General features: G+C 40.9%; 1 protein-coding gene across 1 annotated transcript; it reads right to left on the reverse strand.

Annotated features, from left to right (window-relative positions):
* Nucleotides 1-2,963: 2,963 nt before the first annotated feature.
* Nucleotides 2,964-3,657, reverse strand: LOC110582673. Its single transcript, XM_021692681.1, has 2 exons — nucleotides 3,502-3,657; nucleotides 2,964-3,278 (listed from the first exon to the last, which is right to left on the reverse strand). Exons 1-2 carry the CDS (start codon nucleotides 3,655-3,657, stop codon nucleotides 2,964-2,966), a joined length of 471 nt encoding a protein of 156 aa, XP_021548356.1.
* Between the last annotated feature and the right edge of the window lie 14,707 nt (nucleotides 3,658-18,364).

The raw sequence follows: 18,364 nt of genomic DNA on the forward strand, positions 1-18,364 counted from the left end.
TTGCCTGTTCTTGACATTACAGGTTTAGACTGGAAACAAAGAGATTTTATAACATTGTAATACTGGGAGGTGGAATGTAATGAGTATGGGTTTCAGACTCTAACAAACCTGGCTTTGGATTCTGCATCAGGACTTACCAGGACATTTCTGAACTTAAATGGTCTCATTTGTAAAATGAAAATATTAATATCAACCCCATGCAGACGGCTTGAAGATTATAGAAGAAGGGTATAAGGTACAATATTGAATCTAATGTTAGTTATTGTTTGCTTTAGCTTTGCCACTAAGCAGCTAGGCTATCTTGAGATCGAGCAACTTCATTTCTTTGTGTTTCAGGTTCCTCCGATAAATAAGGACTAGATCAGTTCTACTTTTTCTGTTAAAACTCGGTTAATAAGTAAACCCTCTCTATTGGTTCTCTGTAATTCTACATTAACCAGAGTTTTCTCATGTTAAAATTTTCCAGGTGAGTAGAGGTGGCATTAGTTGGAATTTGGACAGTAGTGTGAGGACAAGGTGACAAAAACAAAATGTCCAGCAAGAAGTGTTCCCATACAGAACACTGGGACAAGAACCAGAGTAAAATCAATCACATTTAGAAGATAAAACCACAAGTGAGTGGTTAAATAAAATGTTTAGAGAACTTGTATTATGATTCCCTAGCAGATGTAATGAGTGTTCTTAGAAAAAAATCACTGGAAAAGTTTAATCAGCCTGCCTAATCTCAGCTTACTCAACTTGTAGCAATGAGCATCCCTGCCACCTACCTAGTTGTGTGAGTTCCCATGAGAAAAAAAGGCAACGAAATACATTAAATGTGATCATCTTTATACTTGTCAAGTATTTCTGTTTACAACACATTGACAGTATCTGTTTATCTGCCTTGTGGAGAAACATTTTTTTTTTTTAAATGACCCCTAAGCTTTATCTCTCATCAATAGTGGTAGGTTTTATTTTTAATTTGTTTTTACTTTGATACAGATTTACTATTTTTCTAAATATATTTTGCAAAAACAACTTTATTTAAAGACATAAACCATGTTTAATAATTCAAGCTATAAAGACAGCAACACAGAATGTGAAACCTGGGAACACATACTTTCTTCTTTACAAATGCAGCGGGGGAGACATGGACACCTTTTCCCCCTGTTTGTGATCGAGTGGTCAAGACACATGAGCAAAAGAGTTTCAAAACTAAGTGCTTATCCAGATCTTCCCTTATCTTGAAATCCTTACTCTAAATTTGGAATAAATAAACTTTATATGAAAATCAGCATTGTAGGTGGGAGTGGGCATATGGTTAACCAGGCTGGAACGAACAGTTTTTCTATGATAGAACAGCTCATCCTGAAACACCTTACGATAAGAAACAATAACAAAGCATTCATGGCAATGCTAATATCTACCTTCCTTTGAGCTTTTAATAATAGGCTCCATGACACAGGACTTCTCGTACATTATGCCTTGCCTGGCAGTATGTTTCTTATATTACATTGAGAAAATAGGTGTGTAAATATGTTTTAGATAATTTGAAATTTCATGTAATAGCTTGAGCCCATTTATAATGCTCAATTAGCTCTATTAAAATTCCATACTCTCTAAACAATCAACCACTCTTTAGACAATTAAAGGTATCAAAGCATGACTGACTTGAGAAAGCTGTCCCATTTTACTCCAAGCACAGAGTATGACATTTTACAAAATTCCTCATTCCAACTTGAGATCCTCACCACATCACAAAACTTCTTCCAGGGCAATTTTTACCAATTACCCCCAAGGCAGCCTTAAGAATCTTTACCACTGCTCCTGCATGTCATTCTATTCCCTTCCCAACTTCATTCTTCCAACACTACAAAGCCCTATTCCAGGCAAGAAAGCACAAAACAAACACACTGGTTATCTTCTCTAATTCTAGTGTGGTAACCATCAGGGTCAGTCTTAAGGAAGGAAGATAATAAAGTATACAATTTCCTTCTAATGCAGATACTTTATACATTTATTTCTACTTGTACCTTTATTTATTATTCTTATATGAATTTGGAAACAGGGACAAGTAGGAAATAATAACAGGTAATTAAAGCTACAAGGTAACTCTCAAATTCTTAAACCTACCCTCTCAAAGTAGGATATACAATTAATTTAAACTCTTAGTTTACGTCCTAGGAAGAGGATTAACCTAGTATGCTGGGACAACAATGGGGAAATGAAAGAATCTTAAACTTTTTTTAAGTACTTATTTTCTTTAGGGTTCTCAGAAGAACTTGGGATTCTGTGGGAGTCTTGCTAAAGAATAACAAGGAAGGAGACCATTACCTCATGTGACTAAGTTTTTTAATACATATGGCTAGAGAACACCAGAGGCACATTCATAAGAAAGAGCCAGGTAGCTTACTAACAAGTGACAAAAAGAAAACCAAACAACAGTTAGAGTTGGAGGAGGTGGTAGTGTTACCCTGGCCAAGAAACGTAGCAACCATCACTCCCTGAGGTATATCTAAATCAAGCAGACAGCGGCAGAAGTTCAACAAAGTACTGAGGATGAAAAATTCAAAAGGAATCTCTAGCCAAAGACAATGAGAGGAGCTGGACATGAGACGTCTCCACTTGGTGGCTGATATCTGGAAACATTACTCAGGATGACGGGATGGTATGGCTTCCATCCTCAGAGAAGGTAGTGAGACTTGAGCTAACTAAGACATGAGCAACATCCGCATGAATTTTGGGAACCACTGCTCCCAAGTGAATGCTACTTCAGCCTAGTAGGAGGAAGTAGGAAGCAATCCCACTACTGGGGTAAAGTGTTAAAAACTTCAAAGTTACTTTGCTTTTATCGCTTCTTTAGGCTTAAGGATCTCAGCATAAAAGCAGCTCTCTTTTCCATAAACAACACAACCAAAGGGAACAACAATATGGAGAAAACTATAAAACTAAACACAGGGAGAGCCTGTATTGGCATCAGCTTGCTACAGGCCCTCATGAGGCTGCACTCTGTTTTTGCCCAGATCCCTCAGCAGGCCAGGTCTTAAAGACTTAGCATCACCTCCTGCCTCCGCCAACTCAGTGCCCTGTCTTCTGGAGGGCTTCCGCTTCCTAGACCTCAAGAAGGTCTGGCAGACACAGCCTAAGAAGCGACCAAAGCAGAGTGGTGGTGATGCCAAGGATGTCACTGCAGGAGAAGAGGACCCAGGCTCCGGGGAAGCTGGGAGCTCACAGGGCTGGATCGGACACTCCTGATGCTTCACACAGGAATCCTCATCCTGCTGACTCTGTAATTGGGCCTGCAAGCAGAAGAAAGTTAAAGCCCTCAATGCCAACACACATACACAGAGACAGCCCGTCACTCTCTAAGCCAATTCATACTTTATCTGGGCCCAAGGATCCCAGTTTGTTCCTCAAGCTCTTTATCCCCACCTCCTCCCACTGCAGGGGAAGAGTTGTCATTATTTTTCCTAGGAAAATGTGGCAAGCCCAGACTTTTGACACCCCATGCCTCATCCTTACCTCATTGGGAAGGTCAGGATCATCTTCCTGAGCACTGAGTATGGTCAGCTTTGCATCTACCACCTCATCTTCTTCACTCTGTGGTGGTACCAAAGATGTTGGAAGTATCGGGGGGCAGTGGGTCCCCACTTTCTCCTTCCTCTTGCTCTTCCTCATTCTCCTTGTCCTTATGGCCTTCCTAAGATGTCTATGCTTTTTTGGAAGTGGATCTAACTTTCTCCTCTGGACTGGAGGCATGACAGGATCTTGTGAAATGTCACCTATTTGACTCTCAGATGTCCCCTCCAATGGCTCTGATGATGATTCCAAATTTCTCTTCAGAGGGTCATTCTCCCATAGGTGGAAGGTCTCCTCAGTATCTTGAGTATCTGGTGATATGTTTAAGTCATCAGTGACATGTTTTGGGATGGAGATTGGAGATTCCCAACCTCTTTCATTGAGGGTTTTTTTTTGACCCACTAGGTGGACCCCAGCCAGCTTTGCACGAACAAAAAGCTCACAACAAAAGGACCAAGAGTCAAATGCAAAATGAAGTAGTTAGTACCCTGACCCTTTCCAATAATTTATCCTCAGCTATCACAGATACAATATTATACTGATCTCAGATTTCCCCTCTGGACTTATCTAAGGAATTCAATGGCTTTCAGAGATACTCCTCAGTTTGTTCTTCTTGGCCTGGGAGATCACAGATTTCCTAAAAGGAGAGAGAAGATCATTGAAGTAATTGCTCCATGGATAGTGGAGTTCCTCCCACTCACAGAAAATGTAGGATTTAATAAGACTCTGCCAAACATAGCATGAATTCCTCAATAGTAACAGTATTTAGCAACTTAACCAATTTCCAAAGCAATATTTTTAAAAGTAAGAAAATTCTCCATGTATATCAGAATCACCAGGGGGTGCTCTTTGAAAAAGCAGATTTCTGGGATGTACCCCAGACCTACAATCAGAACCTCTAAACTAAAGCTGGGTTGCAGGAATTTGCATTTTTTCCCAGTAACCTACACTCTAAAATCTGTACTCTAAAACCTGAAAACTACTGCTTTAGAAGGACACTAGATCCAATATTTTATGGGGCTATGGGAATGACTATTCTTAAAAACATGCCCCTTTCCCCTATAGGTTTTCCCTAATCATCTCAGCCCATAATGATCCTCTGAACTCATTTAGTCATCCTCACTCATTTTGATATGTTATCCTTTATTACCTTCTATTATAATTTAACTTCAAAATCTTGTAACTCTGTCTTCTAACCAGAGTATAAGCTTCTCAAGGGCAGAGACTCTTAGAGGTGTTAGTTCTCTACAGTGGCTTGCCAATATTAGTGCTTCATAAATTGAAGAAGTGAATATAAATATGAATAGGTTTATATCCCAGTGTACAATGATTAATATGAGGCTTCTCTGTATGAAGAGTTATAGAGCAACAGAATGTTAAAAAGGACACAGGCCCTGGGAAGAACCTAATCGAATTTCCCTAGGTTTACAGATGGGGAAGCTAAGGCTCAAGTAAGATAATGGCCTGCCTAAAGCTGGGGTTGACAAATTTTTCTGTAAAGGGCCAGATAGTAAATATTTTAGGCTCTGTGATAAAGTCCTGCCACGAATATTCCTCTCTGCACTGTGGCACAAAAGAATTACATAAACAAGTATTCATGGCTGTGTTCCAATAAAACTTTATTTACAAAAACAGGTGGTAGGTCAGATTTGGCAGCAGGCTATTGTGTGCCAACCCTGGCCTAAAGGCATACAACTAGTTAGCAGGTTAGCTAGGATTAGAAATCAAGTCACCCAATTCCCAGCAAGTGCTCTTTCCACAAAGGAGTAGACAACTGTACAATGAGAAAGAGTTTTCTCAATTAAAAAGGGGGCTTTAGGGGCGCCTGGGTGGCTCAGTTGGTTAAGCGACTGCCTTCGGCTCAGGTCATGATCCTGGAGTCCCTGGATCGAGTCCCGCATCGGGCTCCCTGCTCGGCAGGGAGTCTGCTTCTCCCTCTGACCCTCCTCCCTCTCATGCTCTCTGTCTCTCATTCTCTCTCTCTCAAATAAATGAATAAAATCTTTAAAAAAAAACGGGGGGGGCTTTAAAGGAGGAAGAGATCAAAATACATCTGGGTGTGTTATACTTCTAAGATGGTTTCTGATGACCATTAGTCATTTACACAAATTCTGAAACTGGCCAATTTTCAAACAGACTCCACCAACTAGGTGGGGTAGACTGAATATTTTCTATCACACCTGCTTAGGAAAGCATACTATTTGGTCCTTTTTTTACTGAGCAGAAAACCCTGCAGATAGGTAATGGAAAATACTTTCCTCATTCATTTCTTGAAATCATCATGGCCTAGTGAGTACACAGTGCACAGCCCAGTGACCAAAAGTTTCAAGTAATTACCAGAGGAACATGCGGGCAGAGATAGGATAGGTTATCCAAGAAGCTAAAACCTCACTTCCTAACCCAAGATGCTCTTTAATAATGAAAACGACCCTACTATTAAAGATTAAGTACCCAAAGTCTTGAGGTTATTTTATATTCTGGGCTTTCTGAGAACTCTGAGGTCCATCCAGAACTCTCTGTTCTATTTTCATTTCCACCCCTAATATGTTCCTCATGTCTTCACAAAGTAAATGATTAACAAATATTTGCTGACTGATGGATTAATAGATGGATGAGTAAATAAATGAATGAATGAACCAAATGCTATTAGAAAGTTCCTTGATTTTGCAGCTATAAAAATAAACCAGTGCTGGTACGTTGTGCAAGAGGAAGTCTAGTATTTTTTTAAGTTACCCCTCAGTGAAGCTAATAGTGCCGTCACATAGTGTAAATGTCAATAAAAGTTTCATGAATGAATTCAAGCATTTGATGTAAGCGACTTAAATTACATGTCAAGTACAAAGTTATCCTGCTCGTCACACACACACACACACACACACACACACAATAGTATCTAAGTACAGAATTTATTTACTAATACGTTAACATGGAATTCTTTGTAATTATCTTCAGTTCCGCACCATTAGGAGAGTTTGGTAAAATCTCTGAGAGAAGAACACTCCATGGGATCAATGAGAGAATGCAGGCTCAGGTTAAATCTGCAGCCTCCAGCAGAAACAACTGTGTAGGCAGCAACTACAGAAGCAGCCCTTGATGCCCCCAAAGAGGTGGGCGAGGACTCTAAAAGAGAAGTCAGCTGGACAAATTCAAGACTCTAAAAGTCAACCTGGCTTCTTCACTGCCTTGGCAATGGACCTGGACCAGGTCCTCATCATGCCTCAACTGTATTTTGACAAGGCTCTATTCCCTCCACCCCATTCTCCACAAAGGAGCTAGAATGATCTTTCAAAAACAAATCTGACCTGTCACCCTCCTATTTAAAGCTCTGCTCCCTAGGCCCCCCAACAAGATACTGGTCCTTTGTGATCTGACTTCATGTCTCCTATCCTACCTCAAGTCTACCACTCACCCTCAGAGAGCATATGCTGTTGGGGAAGACAGACCATTTGCCATTTCCTGACGACACCGTGCTTTCTTAAACACTCTTCCTTTTGCCTACAATGCGTTTTTCCTCCTCAGTACCTGACCTAGTTTTAAGTATTACCTCTTCTTAGAAGGTTTAGCCGACTTCCTCAAGCAGAAAACAAACAAACAAAAACAGATTCAATTTATGTACCATTCTGTACCTACAAAAATTATCCCATTGAATTTAAGCCATTTGGAGATCTGTGTCCTTCACTAGACTCGGTGCTCCCTGAAGGCAGGAACTCTTGCTTCTCACTTGATTCCTAGTGTCTCTGTGGTGCCTGGCACCTGCAAGGTGGTCAGGATTTATGGACTTCAAAATGCAGTTGTCTGGTCTGCCTCCAGGGCCCGAGCTCTAGAGGCCAATTCACCCCTCTCTCTCTGAATGAACAAACACACTGAAGTCTGGAGGACAAAACCGAGAAGCTATGGCCAGGACTCAAGAGCCATACATCCAGCTACCAATTCAAAGCCTGTGTCATGAGTAACAGGTTTCACTTGGGAAAGAACGAGCTGCTCAGGCAGTGGTTAGCACTACCCAGCACAATTCTACTCTAGGAGCCTCCTTCCACCCACTTCCTCATGAGAATTACAAGGAAAGCTAGCGAAAGAGGTCCCAATCAGATCCCTGGCTCCCTGCAGGCACGCTTTCCTCCAGCCTGGACCACACTTCTCCGTCTTGCTGGTCGACTCTCAGCACCCCTTACCCATCCCTACTTCCCCCACCCTGCTCCATGTGGGAGCCTCCCCAAACTCTCAGTGATGCCTGCATTGCAAATTTTCACCCACAATCGGCATTCTCATTCCCACAGGACATACACCCAACTCCAGGCCTTGGTTCTTTCTTTGAGTGCCCCTACCTGGGAAACCTGTCCCTGGGGCTAGATGTGCTCATATGCAGGGATGTTGTTCAACCCACAGAAGTCATTTGCCTGACCAGAGGTGAAAGAGGTTTATACCACATCAATCTCACTGGCTCTGGAGCCCATGATTCCCCTGGATTTTACACATCAGAAAGTATTGGGTATAGGGGCACCTGGGTGGCTCAGTCGTTAAGCGTCTGCCTTAGGCTCAGGTCATGATCCCAGGGTCCTGGGATCGAGTCCCGCATCGGGCTCCCTGCTCCAAGGGAAGCCTGCTTCTCCCTCTCCCACTCCCCCTGCTTGTGTTCCCTCTTTCGTTGTGTCTCTCTCTGTCAAATAAATAAAATCTTAAAAAAAAAAAAAAAGAAAGTATTGGGTATATAATACAATGAATTCACATGTTACACTCTGAGTCCATTTGTCTCCATAAACCTGTTGCACTTCAGCTTTCTTTGTGATAGATTCCCCCCCACCCTTTTCACATATGACTTGAAGCAAAGCTGAGAGTATTAAAGCGTTGGATGAATCCGCCGCTTAAGCAGACTCGAAGCCAACTGAGAGGCCCTAAGACAACAAACTCTTGGCCACTGAACTTCTGGCTCATCCTGCAGAAGAGATGAGAGAAAAATTTCACTAATCACCATTGACAGCGAAGTGACTATCTCTCTTTAAAAATGGGGAAGAAATGATTGGCACGAACTCACTTTGCTTCTCAGTGACTCTCTGGAGAATTAAATAACTGAAGCATCAGACAACAATTTTCTTTGAAAATGACCTTTCATATTAAATGAAAAGCCGAAGAGCTAATCTCAAAAGGAACGAAAATGAATAATCTGTGAGGGCAAGTACTCATTCATGAGTATACAGTAACAAAAAGACAAAAATATGATCGTAAACATTGTCAAATGTTGTGTGACAAATTAAGTGTATCTTCATTTTCAGGGTAACATTTATTGAGAGCCTACTATGAATCAGACATTGGGAAAGTTGCTCTTTGATTTAAAAAAATGCATACACTTGATCAATGTAATTTAAATCCGTTGTTTTCTAATGTTAGCAGGCATGAGAATTACATGGAGGGCCTTTAGAACACAGATTGCTGGGGCCCATTAGAATATACATTTTGAACAAGTTCCTGGGCAGTGCTGCTGGTCTGGAGACTGCACTTGGAGAACCACTGAATTAGGTCATCTCAAATTGAAAGAGGAGACAGACTCAGAACCGATTAAGCAGGGGGGGGGGGGGGGCATTCCTAACCATGTATGACCAGATGAAGATGTACAGGCTTTGAAATGATTATCTGCAGGGCTGATTCCTCCAGCCATGCTGCCATCCCACCCACCTCTTGAGTTGTTGAGATGATATGGCCAAAATGCAGTGCACTTGAAATGTGGATACTATGGCCCCTGGGCTTGTCCACGGGTCTTTTCTCCAGGAGCACCTCTCTCCCCCCACAACTCTCCTTCAGTCTCAACCTCAGGCCACTTACAAGCTTCAGAACTTGAATGTCATAGACACTCTCTAATTATTAAAAGCCTAGGAATGGACATATAAAGCCATGAAATAGTTTCATTTTCTGAGGAAAATATGTGACTATTATCCCTTTATTAAGTTCTTGCTCTTTTCTAAAATTTCATCATCTCCTTTTAAAACTTTACCCCTCTGGGTTGAAAGTCAGTGCAGAAAAGAGCTTCAGCAACCTTTGATTTAGCCTAATAAAACAATAACACCACACTCAGTGGGTGGTTAAATCTGATAATATTTTGTGCTGAATTTTCTGTAGTAATTCAATTAAAAATCCTATGGCTGGCCAACAGAAAGCATACAGATCACCGAAGTTTTATAGTATTACATTTTTTGGTCTTAAAATAGCCTATATTAATTTGGTGCCTTTATTTATTAACCTAAATAGTTCAAGTAGAGTTTCTCCTAAATGTAATTTAGGATAACCATTTATATCTGTACTGTTTAAAAACTTCAGCTGGCTCACATCATTATGGTGCTTAAAATTCCAATTAAAGTGGAAGAAACACTAATCAGAGAACATATTACAAAAGCTGTATTAATATGACCGCCACAATATCACCGTTTATTAAAGGTTCTGGGGAATCAATTCATGCTGACTCCTCTATGTCCTCCTTCAATGAGCAAGGCCCCTGGAAGAGGAATATTGTCACTCAAAGCAAGCTGAAGCCATTCAGAATCACTGAATCGTTTGGTCACATCTATTCCTGCCAGGGTTCCTCGCCAAAGAGTCAATGATCCTGGGTTCTCTTCATGCCTTCTTTAATGACAGACTTGGAACATTCCAGAAAACTTTAGCACTTCCTTTTTTAACCATAAATTGCACGTAACTCTCCAAATTCTTAGTCTATAATTTCTCATAAAACTCTTTGAGATCCTCTGGTGAAGATAAATGGCAAGACTTATTGGACTTTAAATTATTATCCTTCAATGTTATATGCACTGGATCATAACTCTATGGCTTTGGTTCCCTCATAAAACTAAACCATGAAGCCATTCTTTTCATTTGAAGCTTAACAGCACACAGGCCCATGGGTGAAGCAATATAAACACTCTTGAGTAATTTCTCAAATCTCTTCTGCAAAAACAGACTTGCAACTCAGTGGTGTATAATCTCTCCTCAGAATCTGTGAAGTTTGTAGTTCTCAGGCCACCCAAATGGAATGGTGAGAATAATGTTCATGTATAGAAGTGGGACAGGACTAAGAACTGTCTGTAACTATAGAACTTAGAGTTAGCTCCAGCTCCACCTCTCTACTGCCCTAGACAAGTCATCAAGGCAGGTTACTGTTTTTGGGAGAAAAGGTGAGACTTCAGGTTCACCGAAAATTTTTTTTAATCCCAGGTTCACAGAATTAGTTTAATCAAAATTACCAGTTCATGACACACTCGCATCATTGCTCCATGCATGGCCTTTTATATATATATATTGTCTTAAATGTCATTTTTATCATATATACTCTTAGGTATACACCTGAGAAAAAGTCATGCAAAATGTGCATTAGAAATATGTATATGTTTATAAAGACACTATATACTACAAAAGGCCTGGAAAAAATCCAAACATCCACCATCAGGATAATGTGGTAGACTCCCACAATGGAACAGTAAACAAGAGCCAAATGAAGAAACCACAGGTACTTGTGAGAATAGAGAGTCACTGTTTCAGAGTCTTTCTTTTGCCCTCTTAAATGGAGACAACAATACCACCTACCTTATCTTTTTTTGAGGATTAATGTAAAAATCCTTTGAAAATTATAACTAATATATGCTAATATTTTCCTCCTATATTCTCTATTCTCTGATCCTATAAGAATAATCTGGAAACATCATAGTGAAGAACAGGAAAACAGTATAATTGGTGATACTAATTTGGAGTTACACTACTGGGGTTCAACTCTCTAATCTAGCAATTATTTCCCGTGTAGACTCAGGTAAATTAATTAACCTCTCTAAACCTCAGTTTTCTCTCATGTGAAATAGAAACAAAAGTAGTACCTACTTGGCACGTCTGGGTGGCTTAGTCAGTTAAGTGTCCGACTCTTGATTTCAGTTCAGTTCATGATCTCAGGGTCATGAGATCAAGGACCACGTCAGGCTCCATGCCCACACAAGATTCTCTCTCTCTCCCTCTCCTTCTGCCCCCCACCCATCTCTCTCTCTCCTTCTCTCTCTCTCTAAAAAAAAAAAAAAATTAGTACCTACTTAAGAGGGTTTCACTGAGGTAATCCAAGTACTTAGCACACTGCCTGATACACCATAATAAGTGTTCACATCATCAACAACTATTACATTAACAGGGATCCCTTAACATTTGTCAAATGGACATAGCTGCTTTCCCCTGTCCTTACCTACCTTACTTACCATTCATTCTTCCAATACAACACATGCACACTCATTCACACATAGATTTTCTTTGCTTTTGCCCATTCTTCAGCTCCTCATATTTAGATTAACATTGAGGATAATAAACACAATAATTAGGCCCAGAGTTCCTGCCTTAGACATCAAGACAGAAACAGGAACAATTTTATCAGATTATAGTACCCTAAAATATAAAGTTCTTCTCAAAAGAATTTTGCTTGGAATTTCCATTAAAAGCGAAGTTCATCTGCATTTTATTTAAAAGACCTGCAAATGGGGAAAGGCAACCCTTTTCACAATCCACACAGAGTACTAAAAAAGTGTGGGAGTAATTCTTTAAATGTAACATAACCCAACTGGAGTAAAAAGGGTTAAACTACAGTATCTGAAATATAAACATTCTCTGAAGGACATATTTTACATTTGCGGAATTTGTTACACCAGGTCTGGGCAGGTCATAATGGAAGACGCTGGGACCTGAAACTAGACCTGCCACCAGGGAGGATGGCCCCGCTGCAGGTGCTGGGAGAATGTCCAGTCTGGCAGGCAGAACAAAGTAGCTAAAAAATATGGCAGCACATAAGAGCTGATAATGCAGCTAGGAAACTGGCATCAGGAGGCAAACATGAAATAGCGGAAGTTCACTCAATATGAAAGCACCGTGTGATGCCGAGGAATTCAGAAGCAAAAAGTGACCCCAAGATTCAGGCAGGCAGCATCAGACAGCCTGATCTGTGACAGCAGAGCCTCAGTCAGCCTATGGTATGGAGGCTGCGCCACGATGGCCGAGAGAGAGAGGGAATGGCAAGTGTGAGGTTCTTTGAGGACCTGGGGAAACTTAACAAGAACTGCGGTGCAAGGTCAATCCTGAACCCAAAGAACGAGAGACATACATGATTCTAGAAATATGGCGTATGGCAAAGGCAGACTAGAAGCCTAAGGCAATGCTGAGGAACAAAAAGTGTGGAGTTAGAGTTCCTTCAATGACTTCTATCTCAGGTCTCAGGTGTGGTCACAGAAAGCCTAAAAGGCTCAGTGAACAAGCTGTGGCCATGATGATCATGATGACAGGGGGCAGAGGGATTGGGGGCGGTGCAGCAGAAACTGGAGAACAGGAAGGACTTGACAATAACAAGATCAGGAAAACAGAGCCGGTAGTTCCAAAATTACAATCACTATAATCACCTTGAAACTTCGCAAACAAGTAGCAGCACTCTTATTGAACCAAATCCCAGCACAACAACCACAAAAATAATTAGGAAAGTCCATGTGAATTTGTTTTAATGAACTTGACCTATAGTAAAAAAAAAAAAAAAAAAAAAATAGGCCACTAATCATCAGGGAAATGCAAATCACAATCGCAATGAAATATCACCTCACACTTGTCAGAATGGCTAGTATCAAAAAGACAAGAAATAACAAGTGTTGGAAAGGATGTGGAGAAAAGGGGAACCCTCCTGTACTGTTAGTGGGAATGTAAATTCGTGCAGCCACTATGGAAAATAGTATGAAGCTTTCTCAAAAACTTCAAAACAGAAGTACCAATTGACCCAGCAATTTCACTACTGGATATCTGCCTGAAGAAAATGAAAACTTGAATTTAAAAAGATATGTGCACCCCTATGTTTATTGCAGCATTATTTATGATAGCCAAGATATGGAAACAACCTAAGTGTCCATCAACGGATGAATGGATAAAGAAAATGTGGGGTATACATATATATAATTGAACATCAGTCAGCCATAAAAAAGAATGAAATCTCACCATTTGTGACAACATGGATGGACCTTGACAGTATTATGCTAAATAACTCAGAGAAAGACAAATACAGCATGATTTCATTTACGTGAAATCTAAAAAGTAAAACAAACAGCAAAACCCAGACTGATACAGATAACAGATTGGTGCTTGCCAGGGGGATGTGGTTGGGGGTGGCAAAATAGGTGAAGGGGATCAAGAAGTACAAACTTCCAGTTTTAAAATCACTAAGTCATGGGGATGTAATGTCCAGTTTGGGGAATATAGTCAATCATATTAATTTGGTATGGGTGACACACACACAAATGTTCCCCACATCCATGGCCCAGTGCATTCAGAAGAATCACCACAAAGCCATCCTTGGAAGTCAAGGATCTCCCTTTGGGGTGTGAACATTCATGAGATGGAGAAAGAGTACTTTCATAAGCCAAATATACTCCATTTCTGCTGCAGCAGCCTATCCCTTATGAGTGTAATGACCACTGGTAGCCTGGATCTCTAAACTATGCAGTTGCAACCAATCAACAACTTCATAGTCAATGTCCGCATGTCCTAATAAGCAAGGGATCTTTAGCTGAATAGGTATTCATGAGCAACTGCTCCTGGAATGCTCCAAAGCCAGATAATTAACAGCTGTGTGCTGCAATTAATTTTTATTTATGCCTTAGATATTCAGGCAAGATATTATTTCTTGTGTATGACCGATTCATAGTTCATGCTGGGTCTCAAAGCAGCAATAAGAGAAACAACATCAGTTTTGGTTCTGTTTTTATTTTCTTAATTCAACTGCTCTGCCATTTGTATTGCAAAACACTGTGCTGCCTTGTATTGGGCGAGCAAATTCCAAAGCCCATACAAGGGGACCGTGAGGGAAAAACTGGCAAAGGCAGCCAAGGCTTCCCCCAGGCATTCACAAGCCCTTAGAGGGTGCCAGAAGGCACAATCTAAATTAAGGCGATGACACTGGAGTCTCAGCAGTCCCAGTTCACCTCCACGGCCCCTGTGGGCATGTTATTTCATTCAGCGATTGTTAATTGAACGTCCACCATGCACGAGGTACTGGTCAAAGGTTTGCAAAATAAAGAGACTGGATAGCGTTTTTCCAGATTCTTCCAGCTTTATAATTTTACAAGTCAGTAAGTCTAGAAAACACAGACCAGGACCTCGAGGAGGGTTAATTTTTTGAAGGGGGAACCAGATTACGAAAAAAAAAAAAAAAAAATTAATCCAAGGCAGGATCACGAAGTGCCAAATCCAAGAGGCCACTGTCATTAAGACCACAGAGGAGAAAGGGCTTTGAATGCCAGGTTGCAGAACTCTGTGGCAGTGATTCTCAGAACTCCAGCATGCATCAGGGTTTGTTAAAAGAGATCAGTGGGCCCGACCACCAGAGTTTCCAATTCAGTAGGTCTGGAGGAGGGCCCCGAATTTACATGTCTCACAACTTTCCAAGTAATGCTAATGTTGCTGGTTCAAGAACCACATCTTCAGACCCAGGGTTCCATGAGAAGCCATCAAAGTTCACTGCACAGTAGAAAACCACGATGGGGGGGCACCTGGGTGGCTCAGTCGTTAAGCGTCTGCCCTCGGCTCAGGTCATGATCCCACGGTCCTGGGATCGAGCCCCGCATCGGGCTCCCTGCTCGGCGGGAGGCCTGCTTCTCCCTCCCCCACTCCCCCTGCTTGTGTTCCCTCTCTCACTGTGTCTCTCTCTGTCAAATATATAAATAAAATCTTAAAAAAAAAAAAGAAAGAAAGAAAGAAAGAAAGAAAGAAAATCACGATGGGAGCAGTGTTTTGGAACAATTAATCTAGAGATGGCAGGTAGGACCAACTAAAAGGAAGTCAACAGATTTACAAAAGGGCCAAGGCTAGAGGACTTGGATTTGAAAGAAGAATCAGCTTGACTAGCACAGAATTGACTTGCAAATCGGCTATTTGGTGACTTTAGCTCCAAAGGATTCCTGATGCACAGAATGGAACCTTGAATGAGTTTATTTAGCTGTGTTGTGTCCGAATCCCTCCAGGGATGGTAAAGAATCCCTTGGAAACCCCATCTAGCCTTAATTTGGAGCTGTCCAGATCGCTCAGGCATGAGAAGTTCAGAAGCCTCTCTTCATATTTCTCACAAGTTTCTCACAGTACTTGAAATCCCACCATTTGAATCACTACTTTAGATTAAGGTGCTGACACCCTAAAGCCTATTAAAGGTAGTGTGTGTTATTCTGCACCTCAGTTAGGAACTCTTGCTCCCTTGTCACTCCCAGGGAACAAAAGTGGTTTTTCTCTTAAAACTCCAGCTTTATGAACTCAGCTCTTTCATAGTGAGTCATTTGGATCCTCACACATTCCAGCCAGTAATTGAAGACATAAGAATCTCGGCAGCTTTACTACATGAAGAGGAATTTTGGAACAGGAGTTCTATGCATGTCAGCAAATTGCAGGTACATGGTGGTTACCAAGCTGCCCTTCTTGCTTCCCTTCAAAGGATGTTTGCTTAACTGTTTCAGGTTAGCCAGCCAAGGCCACTTGGCACCCACCCTACACCATCTACCTCTTCTCTCAGCCTCCCCCAGCCAAATGGTTCAAGAGTTTTAGCTACTTGACTCCCATCTGCCCTTCCCCACACCTCAACCCCACAGGCCATGCCTAACCTCTGTCAGATGGTTACAGAGTTTAAGCTCAGTAACTGGGGGTTTATCTGAAGTCACACTGAGCTTCTTGTCCCCAAGACCTGGCCCCTCTTTGCTTTGCTCAACTGTTCTGGTAAGTCACAGTATATGCCAAAGTCTCTGTCTCTATTTCTTCTGGATGTGGGACCTACCAACTCGAACTTGTCACTTGGTCAGCCCCGGCCCTACCCAAACCCTTTTTCAAACATTTCTGAGTGACTTTACAGCTATCCATAATTCACCCCATTCCTTTCCAAAACACATCAACAAGCCAAAGAGCTTAAACAATGGTCTTTGCTACTCACTGTCCGAAGTACGGAGCTTTCACAGTTCCATGTGGAGGAGATTCCAGGCGATTCCCTAGCCTTCCTCTACCCGCTTCTCCCCAATTCGATCCTACGATGGCAGAATCTACTCAGTCCCCTCTACCCACGTCTCTCTGGGTTTCTCTGTCCTTGATCCAAGCACTGTCCCACCTCCCCCACCCCCCGGGAGAAGGGAAGAGAGCTCTATTCTGTATCCTGGTCAGCTGGTGTGAGGGCTTGCTCCTACCTTGCTGGGCTGGCACGTCGAAGTGTCAGGCCTTAGGCCAGATGTTGAGGACACAGAGATGAATTAAAAATAAACAAACAAACATCATTCCTACTTTGATGGAGCTTTCATTCTAATGATCAGGTACTGCTGACCTGACTTCCTAAATTTAGATAAAAGACCAGAAAATTAATGTGAAGTGAGAATCCTAATATTATTCAGAAATAGGCCAGATGTTTTTTGTTTTTTTATTTTGTTTTTTTTTTTTTATAATCAGTGTGTATCTCAGTGTGTAATAAGTCTGCTTGAAAATGACTTTAAAAAAGAAAAAGGACTTAACACCTGTTGCAGTCTGTTTGCTGGCCCAGACAGAAAAGCGTTTCTAAAGATTTTGTCACAGTGTAATGCAATCTCCCTTGATTGTTGCCCCAGGTGCCTTTCCCTCATTGAAATCTATCATTAAAAGAGGATCCTACATGTCAGATTAAATGGGGAGAAGAATAAAAGAAGGTCCTTTTCCCACCTTCCGGAGTTGGCACCAGTAAAAAAAAAAAAAAAAATGTATCCATGAAATTTTGTTTCTAATACAAACATCAACTTTTTACCTAGCAGCAAAGTTCTTTCACTTTCTTGCTAACTTGTTTCTGATTATAAAAGCAATACATGCTTATAATAGGAAATTTGGAAAATACAGGCAAGTACAAAAAAAGAAAACACCTGTATTCTCACTGACTAGCGATCATCGCTTTTGATATTTTGGTTTACTTCCTTCCAGTGTTCTTTATTTTTCGATGCACATAGGTATACACACACACATTTTGCATACCTCTGATCACACCATATGTATATAATTTTGTATCCTATTTTTTATTCTCACCATTAGACAACAAAAATGTCTTCCTATAATTATTATTTGAAAACATCAGCAAGGCTCTCTTCATGCTTATAGCTTGTTTCTCCCATTAACCTAAGCCCCGATCTTCTGTGAGAGACCTACTTCTCATTTACTCTAAACCTGACATTGAAATCACACTGAAGAAAAAAGAAAAAAAGAGAAGTACTGATAATGAAAGCTCTTAAATGAATTGAGGAGTAAGACACTCTGCAAACCACGCCTTCCTCTCTGAAGAAAATTCCAGCAAATTCAAGAGAAGTGAAGGTGATGTCCAATTCTCTCTTCAGACCTAACAGGTAGTTCTTTAAGATTTCACACTAAAGTCTAGTCTCCTGGCTATTGACCCTCACCCTGAAAGCAAGAAAGGCATTTTTGTTTTTTGGGGTTTTTTTTAAAGTAAAGTTCAGAATTCCAGTTTGCAAGATAACCTGGCTTGGCCACATCTATGTTAAAAAAAATTCAAGGATTTTTATTAAATTGACATGAACTTGATATGAACCAATGTGTGATATACTTTCTATAAGAGCAAGAGAAAAAAATTTTAAAAATCGAATACATTTTATTTTATATGGAGTTTACAGGTGACAAATCATTTTAATTTTTTTTTAAAGATTTTATTTATTTATTTGACAGAGAGAGAGAGAGAGACTGTGTGAGAGGGAACACAAGCAGGGGGAGTGGGAGAGGGAGAAGCAGGCTTCCAGCCGAGCAGGGAGCCCGATGCGGGACTCGA

The sequence above is a fragment of the Neomonachus schauinslandi genome, chromosome 1 (genome assembly GCF_002201575.2).
Source record: "Neomonachus schauinslandi chromosome 1, ASM220157v2, whole genome shotgun sequence".
In the NCBI taxonomy this organism is placed as follows: Eukaryota; Metazoa; Chordata; class Mammalia; order Carnivora; family Phocidae; genus Neomonachus; species Neomonachus schauinslandi.

Excerpts from the sequence above, each read along its gene's own strand:
- LOC110582673 (XM_021692681.1), bottom strand. The coding sequence starts at position 3,657 with ATGAGGAAGAGCAAGAGGAAGGAGAAAGTGGGGACCCACTGCCCCCCG. Across the intron at positions 3,279-3,501 it reads ATCCTGACCTTCCCAATGAG|GCCCAATTACAGAGTCAGCA; the intron begins GTAAGGATGAGG and ends TTCTGCTTGCAG.